This window comes from Dryas octopetala, chromosome 5 (assembly GCF_963921425.1).
Source record: "Dryas octopetala chromosome 5, drDryOcto1.1, whole genome shotgun sequence".
NCBI classification, from domain to species: Eukaryota; Viridiplantae; Streptophyta; class Magnoliopsida; order Rosales; family Rosaceae; genus Dryas; species Dryas octopetala.
In genome coordinates, this window is record NC_141370.1 from 11,582,512 (window position 1) to 11,601,825 (window position 19,314).

General features: G+C 35.9%; 3 protein-coding genes across 5 annotated transcripts; 2 read left to right on the forward strand and 1 right to left on the reverse strand.

Moving 5' to 3' along the window:
* Positions 1-1,806: 1,806 nt before the first annotated feature.
* Positions 1,807-10,606, forward strand: LOC147284295 (putative amino-acid acetyltransferase NAGS1, chloroplastic). Of its 3 annotated transcripts, none has more exons than XM_086244319.1 (10): positions 1,835-2,448; positions 5,135-5,222; positions 5,354-5,562; positions 5,676-5,827; positions 5,965-6,367; positions 7,187-7,284; positions 7,764-7,875; positions 8,073-8,232; positions 9,705-9,777; positions 10,121-10,606. In XM_086244319.1, exons 1-10 carry the CDS (start codon positions 2,062-2,064, stop codon positions 10,275-10,277), a joined length of 1,839 nt encoding a protein of 612 aa, XP_086100445.1. In that variant the 5' UTR covers positions 1,835-2,061; the 3' UTR covers positions 10,278-10,606. The 3 variants fall into 3 exon arrangements, with proteins under 3 accessions (XP_086100447.1, XP_086100445.1, XP_086100446.1); XM_086244320.1 differs by lacking the exon at positions 1,835-2,448 and adding an exon at positions 4,211-4,915; XM_086244321.1 differs by lacking the exon at positions 9,705-9,777 and having other exon boundaries at positions 1,807-2,448; positions 10,121-10,263.
* A 677-nt stretch (positions 10,607-11,283) lies between these two features.
* Positions 11,284-14,206, reverse strand: FRO1 (NADH-ubiquinone oxidoreductase-like protein). Its single transcript, XM_086244345.1, has 5 exons — positions 13,951-14,206; positions 13,584-13,672; positions 12,797-12,926; positions 12,279-12,308; positions 11,284-11,521 (listed from the first exon to the last, which is right to left on the reverse strand). The coding sequence occupies exons 1-5, from the start codon at positions 14,110-14,112 to the stop codon at positions 11,468-11,470; spliced, it is 465 nt and encodes a 154-aa protein (XP_086100471.1). The 5' UTR covers positions 14,113-14,206; the 3' UTR covers positions 11,284-11,467.
* Positions 14,207-15,261: 1,055 nt separating this feature from the next.
* LOC147284297 (telomere repeat-binding factor 1-like) lies at positions 15,262-19,065 on the forward strand. Its single transcript, XM_086245435.1, has 7 exons — positions 15,262-15,487; positions 16,223-16,405; positions 16,584-16,798; positions 17,000-17,084; positions 17,543-17,626; positions 17,999-18,341; positions 18,861-19,065. Exons 2-7 carry the CDS (start codon positions 16,256-16,258, stop codon positions 18,887-18,889), a joined length of 906 nt encoding a protein of 301 aa, XP_086101561.1. The 5' UTR covers positions 15,262-15,487; positions 16,223-16,255; the 3' UTR covers positions 18,890-19,065.
* Positions 19,066-19,314: the final 249 nt, after the last annotated feature.

The following is a 19,314-nucleotide window of genomic DNA, read 5'->3' on the forward strand; positions in this document are numbered from 1 at the left end:
TACAATAAATGAGACATTCTTCACAATTCTCTCTGCACTATTTGGAGTTCTTTGCACAACTTAAACGTCAGAAGTTTTTTAACCGACATATTTGTGTCCCATTGATCTTTAAGATTCTAGTCACCATCCCGGCCAAAAAAAAAAAAAAAAGATTCTAGTCACCACAACTATTTTTCACCACACGATAATTAATAATTCCAAAAATTGATCACACAGCATATGTTCACTTTGGATTGATATAATTGGTTTCATGTCTTGTCCAAAAACAAACGTACAATGATGTAACAACTAGTGGTGAGCAATAAAAGAAGCATGCACTATTTTTTTATTTCAAATTGATCGATGATGAAACTTGAAAGGAACTTTCTATTATTCTCTATATATTGCTTGACTACTAAAGACATCAAGATTAACCGAGTATTTTATTAACTAACTTGGTCCAAACAAATAGAACAGGTTCCAACTGATTAGGAATTAAGCAGATACTCATAATATGCCATTGGAATCTTGTTATATAATTTAGCATAATTCTCTGTACCTTCACATCTCTTTCTTCTATTATGGAGGGATGGTACAATTTCTCTAAAGGGTAAGACATATTCCTTGCATAATATTTTGTCCAGATCTCCACCGTCTATGTGTATGTGAAGTTCAAATCAGTTCTATCTACAACTCACGTGACCCCCCCAATATGATGAAAGGTCTAGATTTTGTATACAGATCGATAAAATGATGTCTCAACTTCCACATGAAAGTAATCAGCATCATTTTCTAATGAACTTCCATTTGACCAAAAAAATAAATAAATCAGCATCATGAGAAACAATACACATTGAATAAATAAAACTACTTGTACTTCTTATCACCTTAATTTCTATTAGGAGTGGAACTTACTGATATAAGAATGCTTCTTTTTTTTTAGTAAAATTGAGGAAATCAAACTATATATCCTAATTCTAATCTCTTATCCCATCCATTCTCATTACTTATTCTTTTTTGAGAAAAGAGGAAGGCCAACCATATAAATGTATCACTTTTTTTTTTGTCGTCTCCCCCTTTTGGAATTTTCTCCACTTCTCCAGTAGTGAAACTGTGAAACACTTTGGGTATGTGAACAAAAATGGAGTTGATATATATGGTCCTATTGCTAGAACCACGTACATCACCATATGTAATTATGTAGTACAATGTAGGAACTTTATTAATTTGTCTCCTGCTATTCATGCAAGTATGCAACCAATTTAATTACTGTTGCTTGTAAATGTGTTACAGGTAGTGTTTGAACTTTCCCACAATGCTGGCCAAATGCAATGACTTAATGCACATAAATCTCATAATGTATATAATGATATATCATGCATGCCAATAACTATAAAGTGACATGCACATATGTGTCCATATATATATACACACACACATATTGATCATAATTTTCGAAACCATCTTATCAACAAAGAATGGTAGAGATGTTTCTCTCATAATTAGGATTATATTATTAGGTGTAGTTTAAATATTAATCACATATGATTTAGCAACTAAGAAATGGATTATTAGGATGTATCATGTGACTCATGTCCGATATACTAATATTTGAATGGGGTATCCTCGTGTTGTATGTGTTAAAGTCTCACCTCATTGTGACACCCATAGAAAGAATCTCTCATATATATATATGATAAATTGATAATATCTAGCAAGTGACAATATTTAAATAGAGAGAAAAGATAAAAGTTAAAAAGTCCATATATAATTGAGAATTAGAATGAGTTCCTTTCACAATCTACAGGGCGCCACTGCTTCTGCTTTGGTTGATATAATAAGGACAAGTGTCTTCCAGATTCGCAACTCTATAAATCTCAATTTGTTTTGTTATATATTTTAATTAATTAACCCTGCTCTGCTGACTCTGTTCTCTCTAACTATCTGGTCCATCTCTCATCTCTATCGTACGTTTTGCCGCGTTTCTGGTGCTGTCTCTATTACCCAGATGGCTAGCTAGAAGTATCTTTCTTTATTTCAAAACTTGTTTAATTAATTTCTTTCCTGGGTTTTTGTACAACTATGGCTACTCTAAGATCAAGGCCATGGAATTACCAGCAAGATTATGGTCATGATCAAAGTTGGTCTTATTCTTCAAGTCAGTACTGCAAACCCAAAATTTCCAATTACAGTTTGAGAGTGAAAAATCAGAGGGTTGGTGGGATGGGTAGTCTGTGGCAGGAAATGGGAATAAAAAGAAGGAAAAGGTGCAACTTCAACTTGGTGGCAGCTGCTAAAGGGTGTGGCTGGGAGGGTCATGAGGCTTATGCTATTTCAGAGGAAGATAGGAGATTTGTGGAGGCCCTCCGGCAAATCCAGCCCTACAGTTTCTTAAACAGAGGCACTACTTTTGTTGTGGTAATAGCTGCTGAGATTGTTGCTAGTCCTTACTTGGATGCCATTCTCCAGGTACTGCTCTCTCTCTCTCTCTCTCTCTCTCTCTAGCTCTCTGACACACACACACACATGACACTAACTTCTTTTTGAGGTAAATGAAGCTTATTTAAGATAGTTGGTGAGAATTAGTGAACAACTTAATTAAGCTCCATTTTGAGTTGAACCCATGATTTTCAGTGTGAGTCCAACTGCAACATGCCAACACCTACCTAACTTACTGGACCAGGCCAATCCCTTGTTTACTGCAGTTACTTTAGTTCAGTACTGGTGTCACTATGAAAAAAGTAATGCTATTACCCCACTCCTCAGTCCTCACTTAGCTTCTCTACAGTTGAAGTTAAATATAATTTTTTTTTGCACTCACAAAGTCACAAGTCACACGATACAATGTATGAATCTTAAGTGGTGTGTTAATAGCCCTGTCATTTCCAATAGTCTTTAAGGTCCTCTGTTTTCCATTATGTAATATAAAACACTTAATGAAAGTAGAGTATCTTTCCATTCATTTCAAAACTTCCACAATCCCTTTCCAAACCAAATATGAGTCTTTCGATTCATTTGGCTCTCACGCTAAATTTCTTTAATTACTTATATTTGTGGGAATTACCGTATATTTTCTTAATGTAATTAATGTGCTGACATGGCAATAACTTGGCTAGTATCTAGATGCCAAATGGCCTAACAAGAATGCCACGTGGCTTGGCATCATGCCATATAATTTAAATAATATAAAATTAGATTAAAAGTAACATAAAATTTCTTCAATTTTTTTTTGTTTTTATATTTTTTAATTATTTTTGAATAGTTTTTTTTTTTTTTTTCTGACGTGGCATGATGTTAGGCCACATGACATTCTTGTTAGGCCATTTGGCATCCAGTCATTAGCCAGGTCATCGCCACATCAGCACATAACAGAGGAATGGATTGAGAAATTAACAGAGGTACCTTAGAGCCAACATCCTTTAGTTAGGGTATCTTAAAGCTAACTTTTGAACATGAGGTATCGACTTGCAACATACCTCAAACTTGAAGTAGTTTTTTGCAGTTTGCCCGTATAAAAAACTCATAATCCATATGGTTGAGTGCCCTCACAGCCCAAGCACAACGACGCAATTATCAAGGGCATGCTTTACCACTGAGCTAATATCCCGTCGTGAGGGCCTCCCGCTGGAGGCCCGCTACCCCACTCGCCCACGGCCCACCCCTAGCCAGTTGTTCCCACCACTCCTACCCACTCGATAGTTCGCCCCACCTCGGAGGTCCCATGCCACACTCACCGATGCCTCCCCTCTTATCTCTCCCTTTTCTTCTCTTTCTCCCTCCCTCCCTCCCTCCCTCCCTCCCTCTTTTCTTCCACCTCTCACTCCTTTCACATCCCCTCCTTGCTAGGTGTTGTGTTAAGAATTGTGAATCAAATACAATTATTTTTTTAAATAAATGATTGTATATTATTGAGTATATTAAGAGCTTGTTTGACACTATTTTTAAAACTATTAAAAGCGTTTTCAAATTAATAAAAACATTTTTTGTTTCATTTGATAGAAATGAATAAAAATATTTGCGCTTTTAAGAGATTTTTTGAAAAATATCTATCAGGAGAAAGCACTTCCAAATAATTTTACATAAACCACTTAAATAAGATATTTTTTTAAGTTACAACAAGATCTTTTAAGATAAAACTCCTCACTTCAATGAGTTTATTGAACTCACTATCATGCGTGTTTGACAAGTTGAGGAAAATATGTTGTACAAGGACCAAAAGTCGTGGGCTCGACAGCCTCTCCGACTTTCTTTTACGTCCAGGAAAGAGAGGGAGAGAGGTGTCGCCCGCCAGGGGTGGAGTCCGCTGAGTGACTGGTGGGTGGGGTCAGGTGAGCAATTAAGTGGGTATGAATAGAATTTCTAGTATTATATGTTTTATTGGTGCGAAATGAGGGTGACTGGCTAACAAACAGCAACGACCAAAAAATTGTGAAGCGGGGGTGGCCGGGCACTCAAAATTTCTGTGTGGGGCCCATTGCATTTGCCGCCATAGCAGCTTCCCATTCTCAGCATTTCTCGTTGAATTAGGGCACACTCTCTGTGTGTGACTCTCATGGCCGCCACATACAGCTCTCTAGGAACCCACCGCCGAATCACCGCCACAGCAACCAAGCTGCTTCTCCGCTCCCCTCGTCACTGTTCTCTAACCAGAACCACCGAGAAGCCCTCGCGGGTGCAGCTGGTAAATAATGGAAGAGCCAAGGGCAGGATGGGAATCTCACTCAAGTGCAGCAGCAATAATAATAGTAATGTGTTTGGCCCTGTGATGGAGGAAAGCGAGAGCGACGGCGAGAGCTACAATTCTATGGAGGACGAGCAGTTCGTGCGGTGGTTCCGGGAGGCTTGGCCGTACTTGTGGGCCCACCGCGGCGGTACTTTCGTTGTCATTATATCCGGTGAAATTGTGTCTAGCCCTTACTTGGACCCCATTCTTAAGGCAGGTCTCCTCTGCCTTTTCTAATTTTCTCTCTTCTGTTTGGTTGCTGAGAAAATGCAACAAACAATGGCAATCAAGGGACAGAACATTTCTTTTTTGTTTTCTCTCTGTTGGTTGGAGTTTGTGTGCTACAGTTTCGTTTAAGCAAGTTTTTGTTTTTGTTTTTTGTAATTTTTAATTTTCATGGGTTATTTATTTTAAATATTGGTTTTTATGCAGGATATAGCTTTTCTTCATCACCTGGGGATCAGGTTTGTTATTGTTCCAGGGACCCATGTGCAAATTGATAAGCTTTTGGCTGAGAGAGGTGAGTGTTTCATCATATGTTTCTTATTGTGTATTCAGAATGTGATTTTTTAAATTTTTGTATGAATGCATATTGTTCTTTCTGGTAATGGACCAATTAAGTAGGTACATGTTAGTTGTTACTTGTTGCAGGAAAGAAGCCAAAGTTTGTTGGTCAGTACAGGGTAACTGACAAAGAATCTCTAGCAGCTTCAATGGAAGCGGCCGGGGGGATTTCTGTGATGATAGAGGCAAAGCTTTCTCCAGGACCCTCCATATGCAACATTCGTCGACATGGTGACAGTAGTCGTTTGCATGACGTTGGTGTCAGTGTTGCTAGTGGCAACTTTCTTGCAGCCAAGGTAAGAATCTTACTCTTTCAAATGCAACATTCAACTTTAAGTTGTTTGCTTGATTTGGAATTTTCTGCTGTTGGTTACCAAATTATTAAAGAATTAAATATTTTATTTTGCAGAGAAGGGGAGTCGTTGCAGGTGTTGATTATGGGGCAACAGGTGAAGTTAAGAAAGTAGACGTGCTTCGAATGCGTGAAAGGCTTGATGGTGGTTGTATTGTGATATTGAGCAACCTGGGCTATTCCAGCTCTGGAGAAGTTTTAAATTGCAAGTATGTTGTATAAATAGTTTTCTTTTTTATCAAATACAAAGCTTACACAGTGCGTATTGCTTATTTTCTGCTCCCAACTGTTCTTTTATCTAGTATAGTGCTTGGTTGTTGATGATTTATGCTCTTATGCATTTCAGCACGTATGAAGTTGCAACAGCTTGTGCCTTGGCCATTGAAGCAGATAAGCTTATCTGCATAATAGACGGTCCAATTCTTGATGAGAGTGGACGTCTTATTCGTTTCTTGACTCTTGAAGAAGCAGACATGCTGATTCGTAAGCGGGCTAAGCAAAGTGAGATAGCCGCTAGCTATGTGAAAGCCGTTGATGAAGAAAACCTCTCTTGTCTCGGACATGATAATCAACATAATGGGAAGGCTCTCAAGGAAAAACTTACTGCAAGGTTTCACAATGGTGTTGGTTTTGACAATGGGAATGGATTGTGGTCTGGTGAACAAGGTTTCGCTATTGGGGGACATGAGCGGCAAAGTCGATTAAATGGTTACCTTTCAGAATTGGCTGCTGCAGCCTTTGTTTGCAGGGTAAGCTCATAATAGACCCTTTACAAAATGAACTTTATGAAATTTGGATATTCAGTGAAGTTATTCTCCTAAAAATATTCTTGGGTGTTATAAGAATTTTTTACTTTGTTTGTCTCTAGTTCGACAAACTGAAATCTGATCAAAACCTGAGTGGTGTTGCAGAGCTTGCTTTTGATACAGATTTTTTGTTTTTTTGTTTTTTTGTTTTTTTTATCAAATAATCACCTTCAACAAAAAGCTCATTCATCTTGTTCATAACCATGTATTTCATTTTCATAATGTTGAAGTCCACAAATTGACCAATTTCCGGTTTACACTTCAATATGTGTATGCACACATTAGTATGAGATTGGAACTGCTGGGATCTTATTTTACTAATATGTGTTCACACTAACATCAGGCTTTAGACAGGTTAAAATTTATTTAGCTACAAAACTCAGAGGCTGTGGTTAAAAACGAAATGTTTCAAATGTGTATGGGATAAAGAACTTGAGTTTATATGTAAGCCTTCACCCTATGACTTAAAAAATGTGAACACTTGACAAAAAATGCTAAGCATGTGGTGGTGTTTCCTTTATGTTCTCTTACTCTGTCTTTTCCATTTACCACAATGCTGAATCCTTGACTCTCACACCAGTTCGTAGCATGAATGGTTAAATACTATCATAATTGCTTTTGTGCCTGTCATGGCATACTCATTAAATTCTCAGGTCTAAGCGAACCACATCACATAATGTGTCTGCATAGTTTGAAGTTTCAGCTTCTTTATATGTTGAGTCTCAAGGACCCAGCCAATGGTAGTTTCTGATTTATTGCCAGGGAGGTGTTCAAAGAGTTCATCTGTTAGATGGCACTAAAGGGGGAGTTTTATTGTTGGAATTGTTTAAAAGAGATGGAATGGGGACTATGGTGGCTAGGTATGCTATCTTTTGCAGTAAATGTCTCCAAATTTTTTTTATAGATTGGTGACGTAATTGCCTTGGCTTTGTGTCCTTGACGTCATTATCTGTCAGCATATTTTGATTTTCTTGTTTAAGTTTGTTTCTCAATATTCTTTGGCTGACTAGCCTGGTCAGATTTTACTGGAAGTCCAAATGACAACTATAAACAGTGATAATGTCATTTAGTAAAACTGGAGGAGTTCATCAGAGCCTGTTTTCAGTGTGCTTGGATTGGGCGTAAAGATTAAATTTTAGTGGTTCCTCAATGTATATTTACCTTTTGTTTTAAAAAGTATTGTTGGGCCAAAGAATTCCCATTTTCATGCATTAATAATGTTATAGGATCTAATACTAGGTACATGGGATAGCTTCTTCGTTTTAATAAGAGTCTAGCTTTAATACTTAAGGTTTCCTCCATCTATCCACTGACTTGTGCACTAAATGTCCATTCTTAGTGACGTTTATGAAGGAACCCGAATGGCTAGGGTATCAGATCTCTCTGGAATAAGACAAATTATACAACCTTTAGAAGCATCTGGCACATTGGTTATGAGAACTGATGAAGAGGTTTGTGCTCCTGGTGTTTTTTTATTTTATTTTGTTTTACATTATATATATATTTGTATTTTAAACTAATTATTCTTTAGTACATCTGCCCAAAAAAAAAAAAAATTCTTTAGTACATAACTGATCATTCTTATTTTTGTATTTGTTTTCCTGAACTGAACTCAATTTCATGTTTTTTTGTTGATTTCTTCTAATAGCTACTTGAACAATTGGATTCCTTCATTGTTGTGGAAAGAGAAGGTCAAATCATTGCTTGTGCTGCTCTATTTCCTTTCCCAGAGGAGAAATGTGCAGAGGTTGCTGCTATTGCAGTTTCTCCTGATTGCCGTGGACAAGGACAGGGAGATAAATTACTTGGTAAGATACTGTAAAAACTTGAATAGCTTTTATCTTGTTGCTTTCGTCATTTCTTTCTATAATTTTAATATACTTGCGGAGCATATTTCCTTCTTCAAAAACTTTTGAAAGGGTATAATTATATTAAGAATAACTTTAATAATAGAGTTCTCATACTTTGCATTTGTTCTCTTCCGCACTGCACCTCAAATGATTTTCCTGTTGCTGAAAATTCCACCCTTCTTTTTGTAATGATATTATATGTATCTCCTAAAAGTGGCATCCTGGATTGGCATGCCGCATGCCGCATACCATAGATTAACATAAATAGGAAGGAATATCAGTAACAGTTATTTTTTACATACATTTCTGGTCAAAGCTACATATAGTGGATTACCTTATTTATTTATTTTTTATCTTTGGCTACTAAACATCTTTGATCCAAGATGTTTTGCAACTGAAATTTGGCACCCAATTAAAAAAAAGGAAGAATAGGACATGATGTGAATTGACCCACATTCATTTTCGGCAAGAGGTTCTGCTGAATTCATAATGATTGTGATTCTGTGCTTATTTTAATTATTTGTATATCTACCAACTGTAGGGGTGATGTAGGCCAACACAAGGTGGGTTGTTGCTTAGGATAATGGCGTGTTTTACATGGTAGAAATTTTAATAATTAAAAGAGGGTAAGAGGAAAAGAAGAATAAGATTGCTGTAATTCTAAAGAATTTGAGGATAATAGGGAGAAGAGAAGGTGAAAAAAATAAGATATCAAGGCACCAAGCATTTCAACGACACTTATTTTCATTCATCCGGAGTCTGGTTTGCTTTACAAGAGATATCTTTATTTATAGGCTTCAAATGGATGGACTCCGACTCCTAGAATAATTCATAAATATAATAAAAGACTTGTTAAATAATATAGAAATACTAAAAGACTCATTGGATAAAGGGAGACCCTTAGAAAACTTAAAATGCATTGAGTCTTTCTAATAACACTTAACTCTTAGATTAAATCTTTGACTTATTTATGTATTGATTATTAATTGTTATTTTTATTGAACGACTCTTGCACTACCATAGGCATTTCTCTCTAGACCAAAAGGGCCTTTTTGTTAGATTTGAGCAATGGGTTTAGTCTTGGGCTTCTAAAGAAGTTAATTTCTTTCTAACCGAGCTGTTGCTATGTATCATGTGGTTTGAATATGTTGATTGGAGATCAACAATGGCACTTGTTAGAAAGAGTGACTTAATCAACATAGAAGGTAGTGCTATGGGAAGAGGAAGACCAAAAATAAAGTAGGTGATTGGGAAATACATAGTAGCTTGTGACTTAAGTTGCAGGACCAGGATTCATGTAGTGGATTTCTGACCTCAAATAGTTGGTACTAGGCTCCGTTTCTGCTTTTGCATTTGTTTTTGTATATCTACCATTTTTGTTTCTTCTTACATGGACAGTCCATAATTTCCTAGATTTTGAATATCTGCAGATTACATTGAGAAGAAGACATCTTCTCTTGGATTGGAGAAGCTCTTCTTGCTTACGACCCGAACTGCAGATTGGTTAATTCCTGCTACTTGAAATACATGCTATACATGCTTGAATATGGCTTACTAGTTAATGGAGTAATGTTTGAGATGCTATTTTTACAGAGTACGAAACTGTAATGTAGTTCAGGTTTTTGGTTGGGGAATCAATCCAAATTTATTGATGTTACATGGATGGTTAAAACTTACTGAGAATTATGGTAAAAAAAAAATTACTGAGAATTGTAGCCAGAATGTCATCATCTGATGGCACGAATGTGGGAAGCTTTACATAATTTTTTATTTTCTTTCCTTCATAGGGTGATTTATTCCTTCAATGCTCACTCTTGAAGAATGACGCCTGTTGTTTGTTATGCAGGTTTGTGAGACGTGGTTTTTCAGAATGTTCAATTGAATCAATACCAGAAAGGCGGAGGAGAAAGATTAATCTGTCCCGTAGATCCAAGTATTATACAAAGCAGCTGTTACCTGATACTGGCGGGATTACTGTTAATAAGATGTTCGCTTCAGGTTAAACTCATCAGGGACTTGGCGGTTGCATAGTTAAAAAATCATCTAACTGCAAATCTGAAGTGGATAGCTTGTCTTCCACATAGCATCCGCAGCTTGTTTTTTGAGTTATGAGTTTTGTATCTCAATCCACCATGCTAGGTTTAGTGACAGGACAGCCAATTTTCAGAGAAATTGTGTGGTGAAGCTGATTACATAATCAGTTAAATATCTGGTCTTAGAGAACATGTAAGTTGAGGACGTGCCTTGTCTAGAAGACTCTAATAATGTTTGACATGAATTATTCTAAATAAATTATGAAAGAAAAAACAAAAAAAACCAAAGTTATTAAGTACTATTCATTCTACAACTGTCGTTTTTACTCGACTCTGGGAAAAATATAGTTGCCATAACTTCTCGGTTGAAGATAGCCTGGTGTTATGCATGTTTGCACCAGAAAATCCGCCCGTGTAAAATGGTTTGAATTGCATGCTTAATGGGAAGCCTCTCAACTTGATTTTGAGACTATATATCCCAATGCAAAGTGCAAACCCAAGTTCCACCAAAGTAATTAGAAAGCGTTAATGCACTTGTGTGTGTGTTAAAATCTACATTTATGTTTATGGAAGCAGAGTGTATCACAGATGTATGGTAAAAAAAAAAATGCAATGGCATTTTTGGGGATGACCAACAGTGACCCATTCTAAACAATGTGATTGATGAAAGTTCGACATTGGGATCCATCCTTTCATTTTTGAACTCATGGTCTGCCCATTACCATCGGACTGTATTGATCACATAAGTCAATCAATGGTATGTCATAATGGTAGCTCATTTGCATGCTGTTCTCACATCCAAATAAATGGTTTATAACTCATTATGCAAAACCCCATGCAACTTATCCAACCAGAGCAAGGAAAACAATTCAACCTGCATCACGTTGTACACATACTTACCAAATTTCAATGCATCTCTCTAAGGCGGATGGAAGGCACAATTTCCTTGAAGAAATTATAAACATTCAATCTACCATACAGGGAATTCAAATGTATCATTATTTATATCAGAGAAAAGGGAGAGATACTTCACAACATGAATCCTGTTTATTATCATAATCAAGTTGTTTCATTTGGATCAAGTGATTTTTTCAATGAAATACGACAAAGAAAACTAAGTATTGTTGCACAACCCTCTTAAGATAGAACCGAGAAACAAATCACTCAGTTTGGGGGAGACCCTTCCACTTGAAGTTGTCTGCATATGTCTTCACCTGAAACCACAGAGAGGATGATTTCTGAATCTACGGGGAAAAAAAAAAAGCAACAAAATATTTTTATACAAAGATCATTTTATGCCAAAAACATTCCAAGAGTGCAAAAAGAAAAAAAAAAGAAAAAAAAAATACAAGGTCCAAAGGAAGAAAGTCACCAGAATAAGAAAATTTCTATCTCAATGACAGGCAACTCCTCATCTTTCTATATTATTCCATTTCCTCATCATCTTTACAAATTATTGCATTTCTTCCCTAACACATTCCAAGGCAAGCAGCCAAATTTCCAACCCACTAAACATACAATGGACTATGACACTGATGTTCCAGTCAATGCCATCAGAAAACATTCTTTATTGTTCTATACACAAAGCTTGCACTAATGCACCATGTCATGAATTGACAGAAAGAATAATAGTGAGAACTGTATAACTTTAAAGAAACACTTTGTTTAGAAAAGATGACCGCTTAGTAGAAACACTCAGTTTAGAAAAAGATTAGGGTGGCTAAAAATCAATGGAGTTTGCAATTAAGCAGATACAGGCAGCAAGAACCAAGCCAGTAGCAATTCATGAAAAGTTCAGAATGATTTTATATCTTATATGCCCAAACGAAACTACTGTCTTAGTCTCTAATAACAACTGTCTCCTGTGTGCACCCTTCCCCCAAACCCAAATACATGCGCGCACAAAAAAAAAAAATGTTATCACATGAGAGTGAAAATAGCTTCATCAAATATGAAGAAAGAATTGCATACCTTCAGTAATGGTGTGTGCCGCCTCTTAACCTGCAGATGAGTTCAAAAACCATCATTAATAGCTTAAAGGGAAGCCAAAAAAAAAAGAAAAAAAGATTAAGAAATAAAAGAACTTGCTCCATCATAGAATGATAAGTGGTTTTAAACTATGAAAATTTTGAAAGGTAAATTAGCATTGCAATGCTACTATTGTTCTACAATACAAAATATGTAAGCACAAAATCATTTGGAACTGAAAGGTAACAAACAAATGTTAACGCACTGGATATATGTTTTTTTCCCCTTTTAGAGAATGATTTCATGAAAACACACTAAATTTATTCAAAAGCGCAATAAAGGCCTACTCCTAAAATGGTCCATTTATGTTTGTGTAATGCTAGAAATAACTAGGAAATCGTAAAGACAACTCTTTATGAAAGTACAAGCACATGCTGAGAGATGACTAGAAAGTATCTTGAAGTTAAAAGACAAGGAAATTTATTTAAAGCAGCATGAAGAAAAAACAAAACAAAACATACCACATAATCCCAACCATGTCTCTGTGCAAATGACTTTGCAGCTTCTTCACTGTCAAAATCCAGTGCAGAATCACCAACATGGGAATATGGGTCCCCAGTGGATGTCCAGCCCATCAATGGATTCTCCCACCTACAAACAAATTATGAAGAGAGCCTATTAATCATCTTAATATGGTAACAAAATCATCATTCAATAATTATTTGAGAACAAAAATAAGTCTATTTCAAGACTTGATTGAGAGACGACTTCAAATATTTCAATCAAAATCCAAGAAAGAAACCATCTAGCTATAAACAACACACAGGTTATACTGTCGTCTTAGGACCACTCAACTGCTCAGCAAAGGTTAAAAAATTTAAATAAGCATTTTCAGTAGACAGAGATTCACTGAGTCTGAGAATAATTACCTAGCTGGTTATTACTGTAATTTACACTTTATAAAAGATTAGTTTGGTTTAACACCAAATTTAACAAGAATAGCTCAACTGTTGTCTCAGTGCAAAATTCAACATGAAATCACTGGCATTCATAAGTATCACTTCTAAGTTCTAACAGATCATTCACATTTTTCAGCAGAACATCCTGGTGCACAAGATTATATTCAGCAAAAAGTATAAAACCTATCTATCCACTATGAACCACAATAGTAGATACCCACAACCCAGAAAACCATGAGAATTAAAAGCAAATTCAAACTCCATAACCGAATTGGCAATCTCTCAAAGCCCACATACTTCTTTCAATACGAACTATAACAATGAAATTTAAAAAAAAAAAAAACCATACTTTTGTGTGGAAATAAAGTTGATTTTCCACTTCCCAACTTTCCCAGATCCTTGTTGAGACGCAGTTCTTGCAGGTGAGAATATTACAACCTGCCAAGAAATTCCCAATCACTATCAATTTCAATAAAGTAGAAAACTTGCTTAGTAACCATGCAAAGCTTATAGCTCTCGTTAAAAAATAACAATTTGGGGCCTCAAGATTTGCTATTTTCAAGCAAAGACAACGAATTGGCACATTTCAATGCCCTAAATCGATCGAAAAACCAAAACTCGAAATGGGTTATGCGCCCCATTGAGAAATGATGTCAAAGTTAGAAATGAACCCAAATGAAATTTAAGAGAGAGAACGAAGAGGAAGAGGGTCGTACCTTCCTGCGAAGATGCTCATCGGGAATGCCAGAGACCTTGCCGATCTCGCCGGGCAAGTACTCAACCAAAGCGTCCGCCGAGAAGGGTCTGGACCCACCTGGGACCATGGTTGTTCGGAGAAGACGAGCATGGCTCGAGATGCGTTGCAGAGAGCTCGCCATCGCCAATTAACGAACCAACGGAAGAACCGAACTCGCGCCCTGTCAAATTGTAAAATGGCTACTCAAAGTCTCAAACTAAACTGAAAGCAGAGATGAAAGTATAGTCTGTTTGACATTGTTGTTTTACAACTATGTTAATAAAGTTGCTGCTTCACTCCTTTATTTTTTGGTATACTGAAATTGCCCATAACTTTATTGAAGTGTTCTATTTAGCCCCAAATATAATATTTATATTTACTTTTTTTGTTTTTTTTTTCCAAGAGTAAAATTGGATTAGAATAAAAAAAAAATAAAAAAGGTTTGTTTTTTAAGTCTAAAACGAAAAAGCCCATGATCAGCCAGTCCACCTGCAAAAACATAGTGATAGTCCGGTCTACTTTAATGAGCAGAGCACTCGACAATTGCCATTGTGCGACAGTAACTATTTGAATTACATAGAACACCCGTGTTATACTGTTAGTAATTGCCACTGTGCACCAGTGTCAATTTGCTCATTAAAAAAAAAAACAAGTCGAGCACTTGGCACAAAAAATATTGAAAAAAAATATAACGTGAGCTTTATTTGTATAAAGTAGACCTATTTATCATTACAACTTTTTAAATGAGTTTGTTTATCATTAAAAACTGTAAAATAAATTTTAAAGTAATTTACTAAGTTATATAATCACACCTAACAATAATATTTAAATCATTGATGCAACTTAATTATAAGTCATGTTTTACTGTTTTGTACAAAATTATCCAGTATTTTTTATATGAGATAAAAAATAAATTATGTATATGTAATTATAGGCTGTAAAGCCTGTAATTGTCAAGCAATGTCCGTTTGAAAACTCCACACAAAAACTTAAAGTTGACCAACTTTGATTTTTTTTTTTAATACCTCTCCTTATTTGTCCACATATGTTTCCTTATTAATTAATAACCTTCTATATTACATTCTTTCATAATTTCCAAGACATTTGAAAAAAAAAAATAGAAGAAATAAAACAAAAGGCAATGGGGATGTGAGTGTAAGTTGTGTTCAAAAATAGGGGTCTAACTTGATTTCAAGAAACTGAGGAGCCATTAGTATTTGGTGGTCCCATCATCCCAAACCCAAGCAGGTCTGTCCATCTCTCAAAAGGGAAGGACTGAATGGAACTTCTTTTTAATTTTCGGACAACATGAAAATTGAAACGATAAAACCAACAAAATCAAAATAAAAAAAATCTCCGTAAAATTTTCAATTCTTGAATTTCCAGATAATCCAATCAATCTCAGTTTGCCCACATTCTCCGTCAGCTTCTTTGCAATCTATCCGATCCAGTACACCTCTGCTTCTCCATCTCTCTCTTTTTGTATCGGCGACTTGCTTCGCAGCCAAATCGAAGAGGTATTTTAATTTCAAAAATCTCACACTTTTTATATTAATTATGAATTTTCCTTTTGTTTTTTAGTGTGTGTGTAGGAATCGCTGATATGCATGCCATTACATGTTGTTGTTGTGAATGGACAAAATTTTCAGAATTTGAGCTGATTTAGACAGAAGATTAACAACCAAAAAAAATTTGAAGATATGCTTAGGATGATCAAGTATTAAACTTGTAATTGAAATCCTATTTATATATTGTGTTATGCATGCAAAATTGGATATTATATACGCAATTGTAGCTTATTTTTGCGCGCGTGCATTGGTAGTTTGTGGAGCGCATGTGGAGTCTATTTGAGGCTGGATTTTGTTGGGCACTGTCTGAGTTAAACCCAGCTTCGAAAAATCAAGGCATTGCATCTTGTTATGTTTTCGTTGTTTTACGATTGAACTTGAATATGTTATGCTTTTCAAGTAATGGAATATAATTTAGTGGATCCCTGGCAAACGAAAAAAGAATATAATTTAGTGGATGAATTCAAGGTAATCCAAAACAGTGCTTTTAAGTTTCACATTTAGGCTATGCTTGCTTATTTCATTTTCTTTGGGGTAATTATGGTCTTCAAGAAACATGATTTTTCTTTAAATCAAATGCTATTTTTTGGGTCTTCTAAGTGTTTATATTGTAATTGAGGCTATTTACTATTCAGCATTTATCATCTATAGAATGCTGATAGGGTGCAGAATTTAACTGTGCAGATTTCGTTCTGGAAGAATTTTGGACTTCTGTTGATGGGTGCTCCTAAGCAGAAGTGGACTGCAGAAGAAGAAGCAGCCCTTAAAGCTGGAGTACTTAAACATGGGGCAGGAAAATGGCGCACAATACTCACAGATCCAGAATTCAGTGCTGTCTTGCATCTACGTTCAAATGTTGATCTCAAGGTATCCATTTTCAGAGAGGATTTATATTTTCTTCAGATCAGAAGGTCTATACTTTGATTTGGATGGATAGTGTTTCTGTTTGTACCCCAAAAATTTAGAGCTCCATTCTTAATTTAGTTGCTAATATTACATTTTGTGTTTTTGGTATATTCATGTTTGTATTTGTTTCCTTGGATAGGACAAATGGAGAAATATAAATGTGACAGCAATATGGGGCTCTAGGCAGAAGGCTAAGCTTGCGCTTAAAAGGAGCCTACCAACCCCTAAACATGATAATAACCCTTTGGCTGTGAGTACTGTACTTCAAAGTCATGAAGAAATTGTTGATGCTAAGCCTCTTGCCATCACTGGGGGAAAGGTGCAGACTACTGAATCAAAACAACCAATTGCAAGGTTAGATCACTACTGATTATGGATATTGATATTACTTCTGTCATTCTGTTACGTACAAGTTACAAAAATATCTTGCAAAAAGAGTATATCTCAACCTTCATTTAAAATAGCAAAAAGACATCAAATTGGATGACATGCAGCCATCTTTTCTTGACATGGTTATTAACTTGTTATATCGGAAACAATTCTGGTTGGTTGTAGGTTGGATCATCTTATACTAGAAGCGATAACAAATTTGAAGGAGCCAGGGGGTTCTGACAGGGCTGCAATTGCTATGTACATAGAGGTATATATATCTGTGAATCTTTCATTCATAATTTTGGAAATCTATCACTTAGCAATATTTCAGAAACCTATAAGTTTAAAAATAAATAATTAACAAGTCAAAATAACTGAAGTGCATCTTTCTGTTATCTTTGGATGCAAATGATGAGAGCGAAAAAAAATTGAAGGAAAATAAGGGAGAGTGCATGCTTTCTCACTCGTGTTTGCTGTCAATCTCAACTTGCTGGGATTGAACACTCTTAAAAAGTATTACTATACATCTATCCCGCATTAACTTACCTTGATGTTTTGTCAGTCTTTTCAAATACCATGGTAACATCTCACCCAACTGAACAGTGAATGTCCAACTGGGAATATGTAAAATTTCTGGCAGGGAATGTCTCTGTGTTGTGTTTGTATATGTTCTATTGTTTTGTTGTCTCTGGAGGAACTTTGACATTATCAATTTTCATCTTGTAGGAACAATATTGGGCACCACCAAACATTCAAAAGCTACTGTCAACAAAATTAAAGCATATGGCAGCCAATGGAAAACTAATTAAGGTAATTAATTGCTCAAAGTTTGGTATCGTAAGGCGCATTCACTGTAGTATGTGTGGACTAGGATCTCATGAATCTGATTGAATGGAATAGCCTTGACCTCGTAAGCCTGCAAAAAATGTCCATTTCGATATTTATAGATTTTTAAGGTCACACTGAAGATCTAAGCATGACAGAGATAATAAGGTGATAATACTCTCACAACTATGGATGTGTATGAATTAGGACTTAAGAATATTGGCATATGTGGTATGTGTACCTTGGTACCTTCTATTAGAGAGAAGTTTACAATATGGAAGATGCACTTTTAATCAAAGCAAATGATATGTTATAATTCAGGAATGGATCATATTTCTTTGGTCAATCTGTTGACAGGTAAAGCATAGATACCGAATTGCACCAAGTTCAGCAACTTCTGAGAAAAGAAGAAGCTCTTCAACGTTGCTTTTGGAGGGAAAGCAGAAGGATTCTTCAAGAGCAGATAAGAGTGATGTCAACATTCTTACTAAATCCCAAGTTGATGCAGAGCTAACCAAGATGAGGAGCATGAATGCACAAGAGGCTGCTGCTGCTGCTGCGCAGGCCGTGGCAGAGGCAGAAGCTGCCATTGCAGCAGCTGAAGAGGCAGCAAGGGAGGCAGAGGCAGCAGAAGCTGAAGCAGAAGCAGCACAAGTTTTTGCCAAAGCAGCAATGAAAGCATTGAAATGTAGAAAACTTGGTAAAGTTCTCCTATGTAATTCACATCATCAGTTGCTTTAACATACAATGTCTGTAGATTCCATGATTTTTTTTTGTAGGATGCTATCCTTGCATGCCATGAACTTGAATTTGAGAGCTTGACCCATATTGGGGCAAATGCCCCACTCAAAGGTGGTGGTTGCTCAGTTTAATATCCCTGCTAATGTTTCTAAGTTCTGCTGTTAGCAGTTTTCTCCACTATAGGGTGGTGCATCTGCTTTACACTGTTGCATTGCAGCCAAAAATTTTCATCCACTATATATTGTGATAAAAATTAAAAATTATATTTATATTTTTCATGCTAAAATACTTAAAAGATTCATAATTTATGGCTTTGAGGAGTTATTTTATCAAGTCAATCTATACAAAGATTTACTGTAGTTGAACTGTATGTCTGTATCCAATGCTCCCTGGCCAAAAAAAAAAAACGGTATCTAATGCTCCTTTACATGCCTCTTATAGCTGTAATTCCTATTGATATCTTTGCAAATGTTTGCAGACCTTGACATGAAACTCGCACATGGGTAACACAATTGTTGAGCAAGAACCGAGCATGGGAGGATATTATGCTGGTGCAGCAATGTTTTTATATGACTGTTAGTGTAAATAGGTTGGCCTTGTAAATCTGGAGCATGAGAGCTTCATCTGTGAATTATTTTTTTCTTTTTCTTTTTTTCCATTTCCAGGTATCATTTTGTAAGGAGCTTGTAGGTTTTCTGATTTTCAGAATTAAACAATGAAGCAAATGAGAAAAAACCAGTGTAAGAAAGAGATAGGGATTTTGCATGCCAAGGTAGATATAACTATATAAGATACAATGTGCAAATGTCACTGTTATTTGATTGAAGAGATAAGTGCATGCGAAAATGCACTTTTAAGAATGTGAATCAGATTTTTTTATGGACATTGCACTCTCTCTCTCTCTCTCTCTCTCTCTCTCTCTCTCTCTCTCT

Bases quoted from the DNA above. Each gene is read 5' to 3' on its own strand.
- LOC147284297 (XM_086245435.1), top strand. From the start codon at position 16,256: ATGGGTGCTCCTAAGCAGAAGTGGACTGCAGAAGAAGAAGCAGCCCTT. The intron at 16,406-16,583 runs GTATCCATTTTC...TTCCTTGGATAG, and splicing joins GTTCAAATGTTGATCTCAAG to GACAAATGGAGAAATATAAA. The intron at 16,799-16,999 runs GTTAGATCACTA...GGTTGGTTGTAG, and splicing joins TCAAAACAACCAATTGCAAG to GTTGGATCATCTTATACTAG.
- LOC147284295 (XM_086244319.1), top strand. From the start codon at position 2,062: ATGGCTACTCTAAGATCAAGGCCATGGAATTACCAGCAAGATTATGGT. The intron at 5,223-5,353 runs GTGAGTGTTTCA...TACTTGTTGCAG, and splicing joins TAAGCTTTTGGCTGAGAGAG to GAAAGAAGCCAAAGTTTGTT. The intron at 8,233-9,704 runs GTAAGATACTGT...GAATATCTGCAG, and splicing joins ACAGGGAGATAAATTACTTG to ATTACATTGAGAAGAAGACA.
- FRO1 (XM_086244345.1), bottom strand. From the start codon at position 14,112: ATGGCGAGCTCTCTGCAACGCATCTCGAGCCATGCTCGTCTTCTCCGA. The intron at 12,927-13,583 runs GTATGGTTTTTT...ATTTGTTTGTAG, and splicing joins AACTTTATTTCCACACAAAA to GTGGGAGAATCCATTGATGG. The intron at 11,522-12,278 runs GTATGCAATTCT...CTGTGGTTTCAG, and splicing joins GGCACACACCATTACTGAAG to GTGAAGACATATGCAGACAA.